Raw genomic sequence first — 13,710 nt, 5'->3', positions numbered from 1 at the left:
TCAAGAACTGGAGGCTTATTACAGATTGCGATTACAGAATTACGTCTAAAGTATTAGCAAACCGTCTAAAAAAGGTGCTACCATCCATATTAAGTGTAACCCAAAGAGGAGGAATAGAAAACCGGGAAACAGCAGATATAGTGACTAATATAATAATACAAGCAGGAAGTCGAAAGGAAAAACAAAAAATATAGCACATTATAACGAGTTAGAATGTTAAAAAGGCCTTCTGTAAAATAAGAAAAAAAATATTCTAGTATGGATCATGAATTACTACGGTTTCCATGAGACATTCATAAAATGGATAAATAGGATAATTGAAAAAATAGTAAAAGAAATTTGTGTGAATAGCGATATTACAGGAGAATTTGAAGCAGAAACTAGAGTGCACCAATGATCCCGCTGAGTCTTTGACTGTTTGAACTGTATTTTGGCCCGTTAGTTAAATATTTAGAAAAGGAAATAAACAGCATTATAATAGAAAATGTGGCAATGAAGTTGAACAGTTTTGTGGATGATCTGACAACGTACACAGAAACTGAAGATGATTTCCAAGTGGCCGTTCAATGCATAGATGAATATTGTGACATCCTCAAGCTATAGCTCAATAGAGATAAGTGTGAAATTCTATCATTGGGAGACGAAGTAGATGAGATGTGTGAGGGAATTCCGAGAAAGGAAAAATAAAATCAGAATATTGGGTATGTTTTTTCAAAGAAGTTGGAGCCGAACGGAAAGTGAAAACTGGATAAGTACGATATTGAAATTCAAAATGCCCTTAGACTAGGAAATGGAAAAGGTCTGGCTGTTCACCAGAAGGCCAGTATGTGAACACTTATGCTTTCCCAGTTTTATGGTATCTGTCCTTTGTTTCACAACAAAAAAAAAAAAACACATCTAAAGTAAATTGTGAGTACAAGTTACAAGTCAATACGAAATGAAAAATTTCAACCTATATTGAAAACAGAAAATATGTTCATACATAGCAACCAAAATTGAATTCAGGTCATACAGGGTGGGATGCAAGATGAAATAACTTTTCGTTTGTACAATGTTGGAAAAGTAAAAAAGAATCACCAGCAAGAGCATGGTATGATATATGGAAATGAAAAGAAAAGAAATATCCTCCAAAATATAATCAAGCATTCGAAGAAATTTATGAAATAGACAAATTAGGAGTGTCACATGAGATAAGTGGAAAAATTGACAAAGAAAAACTTAAGGAATATTATGAAAGAGAAATAGCTTCCTCCACTAAAGATCATTGAACATGGCAGTTACAGTGAAGAAGAGATGGACATAAGTTTCATACTACGAAAGTTGCCTCTTGCCGCCAAAAGTTGAAGAACACATGTTTTTCTTTATGCATAATTTGTTACCCACATTAGAGTCGAAAGTAAAGATGAATATTAGTGGTAGTAATGGACTGTGTAAACTATGCGAGAAAAACTAGAAACGCAATGTCACATAATGCTAGAACATGAAAAACAAGAAACAAATGTAGCAGGACTAAGGAATTTACTAGCGAGTGTTACAAATAAAACAGATGAACTTAATTTAGAGAAAGCTCTGTACCTAAAGTAGATTATGAGGCCTATATAAGGACAATAGTGTACATCGTACCGTATTTTTGTTATTACACGTGGAAGCGAAAAGAAAAACAGATGGAAGATTATGATGTGATAAATCATGTGGAAACAGAATCGAAAAGGATGAAAATTATAAAATGTAAGAAAATTGAGGAAGTGTTTGGTCTAAAGTAGAAAAGAATGTTTTTGTGTCTTGGTGGGTAAGGATGTGTTATTAACAATAAAAAAAAGCAAAAGGAGAGTTGAGGAAGAATTAAAGTATTTAAAGTTTTAAGTTTTTATACTTGTATGATTTTTTTCATTTTGTGATAAAGATTTGGGTAAAATATTAGAAAAGAGAGTTTTTAATTTTGGTATATAAAAAAAGATGGAATATATATTTATGGAATAGTTTTAGAATTTAAGTTAAATATTTCGAACTTTTAATGAAGTTTTTTGTTTTGGAGTTTGATTTGAATTTTCGGATTATAATAGTTAGCTTCAAGATTTGTTCAGTAATTTCAAGTTTAAATATTAGGTACGACTTAAATGTAATTGAATATTTAGAATGTATGGGGCTCATGATTGAATATAATTTTAGGGAATATAGAAATAATATACCTTAGGATTTTATACGATACAAAAAAATATTGAGCTTAGATTAGAATTCTTTGAGACTTAGAATATACAGTTTAGACTTAAAGAGTTAAATTTGAATTAATGGAATTTATTTTTTATATTGAAAGGGATACGATTCACCTGGATTGTGTAATGTTTGATTTTTGGGAAATTTTTCGAGGATTGTTGTAGCTACCCAACAATGCAAGGCCCAGCAAAAGCAGAATATGATGAAATGTGATATATTTAAAAAAAAATGGTGCTGTTATTTTTTTTATGTGAATTTGAAGTGTTACAAGAAAAGTGAAAGTATGTTGAAGTTGAAAAATGTATATGTAATGTAAATTTGAATTTTAATGTTGTATGTTAAAGCCTAATGAATAGGAGCATCCCCTTGCCACCATACGTAGCTAGCATGTGAGTTTTGAAATTGTTGTATCGTAAATTTACGGATGGAGAATCGTATGAATGGGGAAATTCCCAAAAAAGTTTTTTTGGAAAAAAGTAAATAAAATGTATTTAGAGAGATAAATTAGGTATGTGAGGAATTAGAAAGGTAGAAAGCTATCAAATGCCGAGTCAGAGGTAAGGTAGATAGGTAGTAAAGTAAGGGAGATGATTGTGAAACATTGACGAATTAGATGATAATTAACACAGGAGTCTTACAGTAAAAAACAAGAAAGAAACGTGACTGTTTTTTATTTTATTTTCAAGAAAAAAAACAACACGAAAAAAAACAACAACACTCGGTTGGATTATAGACATTACATGAAGCATCACAAACCCATCATCAAGAAAACGAAAAAGAAGAGGAAACCAGGAAAGGAGTTACAACCAGGATATTTCAGTATAGACCAAAGAACTCTAGATAAAAGAAAAAAAAGAAGAAGAATTTGAAATATAAATTAGAAAAGGATTTTGTATATTTTTACTATTATAGTCTATTTTTGGAAAAAAAAACAAAAAAACCAGTCGCCAGCAAATGCATAAATTAAACCCCATCAAACGTTAAATACTTCCAAAAAGCGTTATAATTTAAAAACAGAATAAAATAAGACAGATATTTAAAATACCTCCCGTACTAGTAGTTGGGTAAGTCATTAACACGGAAACAAGGGAAAAATTTAAGACACCTCCCCATACTAGCAGTTGGGTAAGACATCAACGCGGTAACAAAGGACGAATTTAAGACACCTCCCTAGCAGCTGGGCAAGTCATTAACACGGACGTAAGGGACAAATTCAAGATAACTCCCAACATTAGCAGTTGGGTAAGTCATTAATGCGAAATTAAGGCGGATATAATTGACAAATTTAAGATACCTCCCGTACTGGCAGATGGTTAGTCATTCACGCAGAGATCCTTTACGATGAGTCAGAGTGTAGCGTTTTTCCTTTATCATGGGGCAAGGGGGTCTCAAGGTCGAGTAATAAACAAGGATTAGTAGTGTTGGCTAAATCGATATAACAATGCATTTCTAAGACCATCAAGGGAATTCAAGTTTAGTTGTTTCAGTGCATCATCGTAAGCTTAATATTTATTTTAAAGTAACCAAGGACATTGATATAAAAACATTCCCCCTTCGCTGGACCCGTCGTAGGCGTTTTCATACCTAAAAACCAAGTTATATCCAAGTATAATAAATTCATGTGTTTAAGCATATTTTAGTACGAAATTGATCAAACTGGGTTTTAGATTTTTTTTTTTCAAAGTTGAAGTATTTTTTTTCAATGCTTGTTGGTATTAGATTATTTTTCAACCAACAAAATACTGGAAAAATAAAGTTAATCAATTTTTTTTCGACATCTTACAAAAACGACAAGGATTACAAACAATAAGAGTAGTAGATTATAGGAAATGAAAACTATTCTAAACATAAAATTTAATTTCTTTGAAAATATGTATTTTTTGTTGAAAACAATTTGTTCTATACAAATTATTTTCACAACAGAAGAAATATTCATTTACCTGAATAGTAAATAAAGGCTGCTCATTATAAACACGAACAAAGATGTTCCCAACAATCAGCTCCTTTTTATGTATGGTATACACAAATTGAGCACCAAAGCTTGGATCTACAGCAGATAGACCGTATTTCATCTGCTTCTTCTGTTGCTCGTTTAGATAGTCAAGAAGTTCTAAACGTGTTGAATTATCCCAAATCAGGTAGGGATTACGTGTGTTGCTGTTTAATGATTTTAAAACCTGGAAAAAGTAGAACAATTACAGTGGAGAATATAATAGCTTTATAAAATAGAACAAAAAGAAAATAAAAAATGGAAAACAAAAATAGAACAGTTGTAGTAAAGAATATGAAAGAGAAAATAAAACAATTATAGTTTGCCCCATAAAACAGAAAATACAAAAAAAAAGAAAAATAGAATATTTGCAGTGGAGAATATAATAACTTTATAAAATAGAACAAATAGAAAATAGAAAAAATGGAACAAGAAAATAGAACAGTTGTAGTAAAGAATATAATAACCCCATAAAACAGAATATATAAAAAAAGAAGAAAAATAAAACAATTGTAGTGGAGTATATAATGAACTTATTATACTAGAAGCAGGTATTGCTATTTTAATCTCCATACATCTCTTCTGTATGGAAGGCAAGCAGAATATTTGGAATATTTATGATATATACTATATCATATAAATTATTAGGATATTTAGAATATTTGAAAAAAGAAGTTTTAAAAATACGGCTCGAAATGTACCTTTTGAGTTTTCGATCAAAATTCGTTTCTGAATTGACAGTTATTGACAGCTGAGATTTAGGCTCTCAAAAAGTTACCGCATCCCCTTAAGTAAGTTCAGTTAGTAAGTAAATTCATTTATTAAGTAAGTTCAATTTTTTATGTTGGTCCCCAAGAGCTTCATTTTCTACTTCAAATATTCGATTTAGGCAAGGCTCCGGCTTGTTATTTACATGAAAATATTTTAAAAACAAAACTTCGAAGACCACACTGCCTTTCCATGACGAAAGTAAAACAGTTCAAAATAGGGATGATACCTTTTTATTGACAGTGAATAGATATAAAAATATTTAACTGGACATTTCGAACACATATACAGTGTTCATCATCAGCAGTAAAACTCAAAATTGATTCATTCAATTCAAAAGTGTTCATGATGAACACTGTATATGTGTTCGAAATATCCAGTTAAAAATTTTTATATCTATTCACTGTCAATAAAAAGGTATCATCCCTATTTTGAACTGTTTTACTTTCGTTTTAAAAAGAAATTAATATATAATATCCCTCATCTCTGTTTATGCTACAAGGGGAGTCAAAAACACAAGCTAAACCACCAACTCCTAGGAATCTAGCTCAGCTGAGTTGTCAGCAACTCGTATCACTTACATGTAACTTTACAAAACCACTTGAAGTCAGCACAACTAATGGAAAGATTCTAGAGCAAATGGTAGGGTTTGAATTATCTTGGATATTAATGGACATCAGGACTGCAGTTATTTTCGTTTCGATTTCAAGCAAAGAGGCTGATGAGGGGTTATTCATCCAAAGATAAAGGTATAAATTATGCTCTGAATCTGTTTACAAATTTTTATGTACCTATTTTTATTTGCATGTAGAAATGGGGAATTCTGCGACGACAGTTACTAGAATAGAAAAAACTAACTACTTTGACTGTATGTTCAACAGTTATTTTCAGCAAAAGAATAAAAACTAAGGGAAAACATAAAAACTTTTAATTAAAAAGAACTACTCCAAAACATTAGAAATCTACAAATGAATAAAACTGACGTTGTCACTTTATAGAAGCCCGGCTAAGACTGATTAAATAAGTTTAAAACTGATTAAAAAGGCTGTAAGAACAATTTGCAATAAAAAAAAACGACGACTTTCCAGTGAAAGCCAAGAACAATAAAAAAAGAGTGCTGACAAAAGTTTATTTGATACACTGTTTCAATTTTATTATTAAATCTCTGTTTAATAATTAATTAATTGATAAAGCAATTCTATTTAATTAGCATTAAATTAATTATAATTGACGTTAAAAATTTTTATAATTAATAAATAAAAATAATTAAAATAATTAATTGGTAACAACAGAATTAATGGATAATTAAACATATTAAATGAAATAATAAAATAATACATTTAATAGCATATTTTTGGGATTTCAATAACTTCTTGAGTTCTCAGATAACAAATTCACTAATTACTGCACAAAAAATATTATTTTGAAAATGATACAAAAAGTGACATTATTTTCACTTTTTGTGTCATTTTTTTTGTGTTTTTGTCACTTTATGTGTCACATTTGTGAGAATGCTACAAATAGTGACATTTTTGTGTTGATATAAGTGCTTTGAAAATGTGAAAACATGGTTTAACTCTGCAAATTTTAATTTAGTACACATACTTCAGCTGGAGGAACTGTTTCCATTAGCTTAGTGACAAAAGGCTTCAAGAGGGAGCTCAATGAGGCTCTAAATTATTTGAAGCTGTTATAATTAATTTGGCTAAGGTGTTATAATTAATTAGGCTTTATAATTAGTTTGGCTAAGGTGTTATAATTAATTAGGCTTTATAATTAATTTAGTACACATACTTCAGCTGGAGGAACCATTACCATTAGCTTAGTGACAAAAGGTGTCTAAATTATTTTTAGGTGTTATAATTAATTTGGATAAGGTGTTATAATTAATTTAGTACACATACGTCATCTGGAGGAACCGTTTTCATTAACTTAGTGACAAAAGGTGACTAAATTATTTGAAGGTATTATAATTAATTTGGGTGAGGTGTTATAATTGATTTGGCTTTATAATCAATTTGGGTAAGGTCTTATAATTAATTAGGCTTTATAATTATTTAGTACACATACTTCAGTTGGGGGAACCGTTTCCATTAGCCTAGTGACAAAAGGCGTCAATAAAGCGCTCAATGATGCTCGAACTAAATTATTGGAAGGTGTAGCGTCGTCACCAGATAGATAGCCTCCAAGTCGAGAACAGGCTCTTACAGCCTCTCTGGCTAACCGGTTCAATGCCTCCTATAATAAAAACAGTTAGACATACGAGATAAACTTGTAAAACACACTGCTTTATTTTACAATTATTTTTTGTACTTATTCAGGATTTATTTTGTTTTCGATCAAGCACTAATGGCTCATTTTATGACTAAAAAAAGTTCAGGGTATGAGTTATAGTAGTATATGCCCCTGTAGAACCGACTGACGGAGATACGAGTAACTGAGACGAATTTTACTTACAGCTACAGGAGCAAATAGACAGGGTCTCAGGTAGAAATATGGTATTTTTATTAGGAGATTTTAAAGCCTAGGCCGGTAGAAAATAGGGATAGATGGTATCCTAGCCAATTTAAATTTAGTCTAGAAAAAGAAAACATTAATGGCTACAGACTGTTGCAATTTTGTAAGTATAACAGTCTAGTTATAGCCAAGACGGTGTTTGGTCATAAAGTGACCCATAAGTTTAAACAGTATTCAGGTGATGGTAATGCAGCAAACTTTATTGATTATGTTATTGTAAACCGAATAACTTAAATAACTTTGAATAACTTAAGGAAAACAATTTTTGAAGTTGCTGATGGTGTCTTACGGAAGAAGTTAGGACTGCAGTTAGGAATATTAGTGAAATACTTCATGTTTAATAGAGAGGAGAAGGATCTCGTACAAGAATTATCTGAGTTATAGATCATATGACAGCAAAAGGAATGTAAAGAAAGTGGGGAAAGCATTGAAATATGGACTAAGGAGGTGTGAAGTGGAGGCCATGGATAAAATTACCAAAGATCTGGAAGATGCAGCTAGACGGTACAATAGCAAAACATTGCACTGGCACGTCAATAAATTGAGAAGGAGTATGAAGTCCGAACTTGCCCCAGCTAAAGATAGGAACGGGGCCACAATTACTGATACGGAAAGATTCAAAGAGAGATCGGTAGAACATTTTGAGAATGTGCTGAACCGAGATAGAGTTACAGGAAGAATTGTTTTGTGATGAAGAACTATCAACATTACTAAAAGGATTTTAAAATAATAAGGCTGGAGATACTGATAGTGTCGTAAATGAATTTCATAAATAAGGTGGCTCCGAAGCAGAAATAAGTTACTGAAGATTATGAATATGACTTTTGAAAAAGGGGAAATACCTAGCATAGGCATTAGTATGGTCTCTGAAGGTAGAAAATTACTTAGTAATATGATGTTTTAGACTGAGAGATGTTGTAAACAAAGTTTTAAGAGATGAATGATGCGGTTTTAGAAAAGTAGAGGACGTGTCGACCAAATTTTCATTTTTATGTTAATAATTGAGAAGTGCCAGAGTCACCAAACACCATTGGTCCTCAGTTTTATAGATTATGAGCAAGCATTCGATTCAGTTGATAAAAGAGCTTTAGTGAAGGTCTTATCCTTGTATGATATACCAAACATATTAAGATGATTAGTGCTATGTATAAGAATAACACTGCTACGGTCAATGTAGAAAATGAGGTTAGTAGCTGGTTTCTTATTAAATCAGGTGTTAAGTAGGACTGTGCTCTGGATCGTCTGTGAAGGGCACATTAGGACTGTGCCCTATGCATGGATCGTTTTGATGGAGTTTGCCTTAAGGAGCACAGGTTAGGCAATAGGAAAACAAGGAATCAAATTGGGAAGAAAAACTCCCCTGGACTTAGATTATGCTGATGATTAAAGCATCCTATATAAAAATGTGAGCAAAATGAATGAACTTCTAGAGGTTTTGCGAGTTCAAGTTTGAAAATTAATGTTAAGAAGACTAAATCACTAAGGCTAGGAACAAAATGAAGATGAAAAGGTGACGTTGGGTAACGAAGAGATTGATAAGGTGGACAGCTTCACTTAACTTGGTAGTATTATCAGTAAAGGGAGTGGGAGCAGTGAATATGTTAAAAGTAGAATAGCCAAGGCTCAGGGTGTTTTTTTTTTCAAAGTTAAAAAAAAGTTTGGAAGAATAAAAAGATAAGTCTGCAAACCAAGATTAAAATATTGGAAGCTACAGTGACGGAATTGGTCAAATATGGCTCTGAAACATGGGCACTCTGAAAAGCGGATGAAGATTTACTAGACGTTTTCCAGAAAAACTACCTACGGATTGTTTTGGGTACCCGGCTGAATAACCGTATTTCAGACAGTAGGGTTTACGAAAAGTGTGGATCAATTTCGTTTTCTATGGCTATAATGAGAGAAAGATCGACATGACTACGGCAAGTTCTGCGTATGAAGGATGACAGATTGCCGATTGTCCTTTTCGGCCAGCCGTCTAGGGCTGAACGGAAAGCAGGTCGTCCACGGTTGGGGTGGAAGGATGTCATAAAGAAAGATTTGAAAGAAATGGGAGCTTCTTGGGAGGGTTTAAAGAGGGAGGCTTTGAATGAATTGGGATGAAGGAGGAGCGTGCGTAGCTGTGTTGGGCTCAAGCGGCTTGGTGCTGCAGGAATATGTTAGTAGTAGTAGTAGTATTATTAACATACCCAAAACAAGAGGCTGACAAGAGAGGACTCAGTCATGTTCCTGAGACCCCTCCAAAGCAAACCAAAAACCAAAAAAAGTACCCAGCAAAATCCAAGTTAACCTTAAAACCTAAGCCTATCTACTAGTTTTCTTTTTCTTTTTAACTTGTGTTGTAACTTTTGCAGAAAATAAAAGAAATACCTTTCGAAAAAGGGCACAATTAATTTACTTGCTACCTTGAATACGATCAATAATTAAAAATTAAAAAAGATTACTAATAATTAAAAAGAACATTAAAAAACAAAGGCTCTTTTCAGAAAAGTTCAATTTTGATCAAAATAAACCTAGACCTACAATCGAAATCAGAATTCTAACAGTTTAAATTTAAGCTTCTTTTAGAGTTTTTTAACAGGGCTAGGCAACGATGCATTCTTAAATTAACATTAAATTACCGATGCCGATGGATCCCTTTAATCGAAGGTTTTATAATACCCTTAAGTTGTATCTTTTTCTAAGTGTATAAAAGACATTGACGAGAATTGTAATAGATGCATTCTTAAATTACCATTAAATTACCGATGCCGATTGATCCCTTTAATCGAAGTTTTTATAATATCCTTAGAAATTATCTTTTTCTAAGTGTATAAAAGACATTGGGAGAATTGTAATAGATGCATTCTTAAATTATCATTAAATTACCGATGCCGATCGATCCCTTTAATCGAAGTTTTTATAATACCCTTAACTTTTATCTTTTTCTAAGTGTATACAAGAAATTGACGAGAATTGTAATAGATACATTCTTAAATTATCAATAAAATACCAATGTCAAACGACTCATCAAATCGAAGCTTTTATAATACCCTTAAGTTTTATCTTATTCTAAGTATATAAAAGACATTGACGAGAATTGTAATAGATGCATTCTTAGATTACCAATAAATTACCAATGCCGAATGATCACTTTAATCGAAGTTTTTATAATACCCTTAAGTTTTATCTTATTCCAAGTGTATAAAAGACATTGACGAGAATTGTAATAGAAGTAAAATGATACACAAAAATCGATGTCGGTGTGGGAGTTGATCACATGGTCCTTCGACAAGGCCCTTTGCAGTTCGTAATTTTTACACACGCCAAGTTCATTTATTATGTCCAAATTTGCAGCACTGAATCCCAATGTTATATGTCTTATATACAATCACTCTTAGAATTCAAAATAACGCTATTAAGAACAATAAAATTATAGTAAGAGAAAAAAAAAGCTTACATTTACTCAAATTTGGATTTCGATAGAAGGTCTAAATTTAGTTGCTAATAATAGGCCGATATTATTGCTTTTTATTATTTATTTGTACGAAATTTGTACCACAGCCCACAATCTAGGGCCGGACCGTCAGGCCGTAGACTATCCAGCGCATCTAGGAAAAAAAATTAGAGCGTGGCTGATTTTATTAGAAACTCTGATACATTCGCTAAAAATATGAACTAAACACAAAATTTTTAAGGTTTAAGAAATATACATAAAAATATGCCACCGGAATTCAGCGCTGCAAATTTGGCCAGCATAAATGAGTGCAGTGAATATAAGAATACAAACTATAAACATTAGATATGCTCAGCTTTGCTTGACAACTGTGCAGCACATGAACTTGGTGATATATATTTCTACATTTATTTCTTTACTGTTGAAATCCCTGTTTTAATTATTATTTTTATTTAATTTTAAATTTACATTACCTGTAGCATGAAAACTATTTTCATGAATCTTTTTGATGGCATAATGAATTTCATGATGAAACAAAAATATTCTTAGAAATCTTTCAAATTTATATTAGTTTACCCTTATTCTTATAATTCCAACATTATTCGGCAAGCATACAGTGACAGACATTTGCAAAATTCCCCCCGGACAATTCCCCCACCCCCCTTGCGGAAAATACACCCGTTGATTATTTTTAAATATACGCATTTTTAGTACAATATAGACAAATGGGAATCTCTTTTAATCTGGATCTGCCTCATAGAAAATTTTTTAAATCTAACTACACCTAATTTAAAATTAAGAAATCGAAGGGCAAATAAAAAGAATTTCATGATTAACAGCTAAAAAAAAAACAGCAACAATAAGCAGTGCTATTTAAGGTAGATAGTGTCAACTCCCAAAATTTCATTTGATTTTTTAGTCTAGCGTTTGATTTTTAGTTTGAAGTTTGATTTTTTTTTATTTTAAATTTGATTTTTAATTTAGTTTTTGACTTTTAGTTTAGTTTATCTCCAAGAGGTGCAGTGCTTTTAAGACGTTTTTTATTTCTGCTGACAACATCCACTGAAAACATGGAAAAATATTTTTAAGCGTAATTTGACACTTCTAATTTGGTTTAAATTATTTCTATTGTCTCAACTGAACTTCTTTGTCTCATCAATAGTTGTAAACTTTAAACAGTATTTTTTTTTTTGGGGGGGGGGGTAAAATAAATTCCATTATATAGAAAGAGGAAATAAATACTTAAAGATTAAATGAAAAATAAGAGGAACTCTAAAATTCTATATCGCAAAAATTGAATTAAGTCCAATAGCAATCTCGATCCAAGAATTTGGTCCATTATCCTCACTGGCCTATCGCGATTTTTTGTGACTTAAAAATTGCAAAAGAAAGCAACAGTAGTTAAAATTGGATATCCCTCTAACCTGCCGTTTACTATCTTCATTCCTCTCAACTCCTCCCTCACCCATTGTGTAATCATAATCAAAAAAATAAAACAAGCAAATGCCAACAAAGGAAACAAAGGAAAAAGAAAAGAAGAAAAGAAAAAGGAAAAGAAAAGAGAAACATTCATACTAACAAAAGAAAAGGAACAAAAGCCAACAAAGGAAACAAAAGAAAAGAAGAAAAGAAAAGGATAAAAGAAAAAAGAAAAATTCATGGTTAGAAAAAGAAGTAAATGTCAAGAAAAGGAAAAGAAAAGAAGAAAAATTCTTATTCAAAATAGAAAAGAGGCAAATGCCAACAAAGAAAAGCAAAGGAATGAAAAATTAAATATCTCTCTGACCTGTTGATTAGTATCTTCATTCCTCTCAACTCCTCCTTCGTCCATTGTGTAATCATATTCAAAGAAGAAAAGAAGCAAATGCCATAAGGCCCCATGCTGTATCAACTGTAGTTGGAGGTCATTATCAGCAGCCAAAGCACTGATACATTGAGCCGCGGTGTAGCATAACTTTGTCAAGTGCTCAAAAGAGAAGAAAAAGAGTAAAATTTGAAGCATAAATAGAAATAATTATATCATTTGAAAGTTGTAGTTTTTTGGATTGTCACAACTGCATAAGTCACATATATATCCTTACACATCAAGTATAACGAGAAAAGATAATTTGGATCAGCAAAAAGTTTTCACTTCAGGGGAGAAGAGAGAGGGGATCAAGCACTCCATTAGTTATCAAGAACTGGTGAAAGAGAGAGAGAGAGAAAGAGAGGGAGAGAGATAGAGAGAGAGAGAGAGAGAGAGAGAGAGAAAGAGAAAGAGAAAGAGAGAGAGAGAGAGAGAGAGAGAGAGAGAGAGAGAGAGAGAGAGAGAGAGAGAGAGAGAGAGAGAGAGAGAGAGAGAGAGAGAGAGAGAGAGAGAGAGAGAGGAGAGAGAGAGAGAGAGAGAGAGAGGGAGAGAGAGAAGAGAGAGAGAGAGAGAGAGAGAGAGAGAGAGAGAGAGAGAGAGAGAGAGAGGGAGAGAGAGAGCAAGATATTAAAATTACCTTAAAATACAGAATTCTACAGACTTCACTAATAACAGTTGCCATTTGTGCAACTCTCTCACGACACGACTGAAATCGAGCAGCAACTGTGAAGCAAAGGAGAACGTTGGATGATACCTGCACAGCAACATCTTCAGGCACTGATGACTTATTCAAAATGCCAGAACACCGACTGAAAGCTTCCAATAAAGCCTGTAAAGACGTTTTAAATAACTGAAACATAAGTTTTTCCCATATAGAAATGGCGTTGTACTGGAACGAGACACTTCAGTTCAGTCGCTTAAACAACACTCAGTTAATATAAC

The 13,710-nt window shown here is 32.2% G+C and overlaps 1 protein-coding gene across 1 annotated transcript in view; it reads right to left on the bottom strand.

Annotated features, from left to right (window-relative positions):
- Positions 1-13,710, bottom strand: part of LOC136028322 (dnaJ homolog subfamily C member 13-like) — a 227,470-nt gene that overhangs the window by 44,648 nt on the left and 169,112 nt on the right. The window contains exons 24-27 of the mRNA XM_065706093.1: positions 13,406-13,597; positions 12,709-12,888; positions 7,043-7,210; positions 4,155-4,391 (exon numbers count right to left, since the gene is read on the bottom strand). Of these exons, the coding sequence (XP_065562165.1) occupies positions 4,155-4,391; positions 7,043-7,210; positions 12,709-12,888; positions 13,406-13,597 (777 nt within the window). The remainder of the gene's footprint in view (positions 1-4,154; positions 4,392-7,042; positions 7,211-12,708; positions 12,889-13,405; positions 13,598-13,710) is intronic.

The sequence above is a fragment of the Artemia franciscana genome, chromosome 6 (genome assembly GCF_032884065.1).
Source record: "Artemia franciscana chromosome 6, ASM3288406v1, whole genome shotgun sequence".
Lineage (NCBI taxonomy): Eukaryota > Metazoa > Arthropoda > Branchiopoda > Anostraca > Artemiidae > Artemia > Artemia franciscana.
This window is presented reverse-complemented; position numbering and strand designations above follow the sequence as displayed.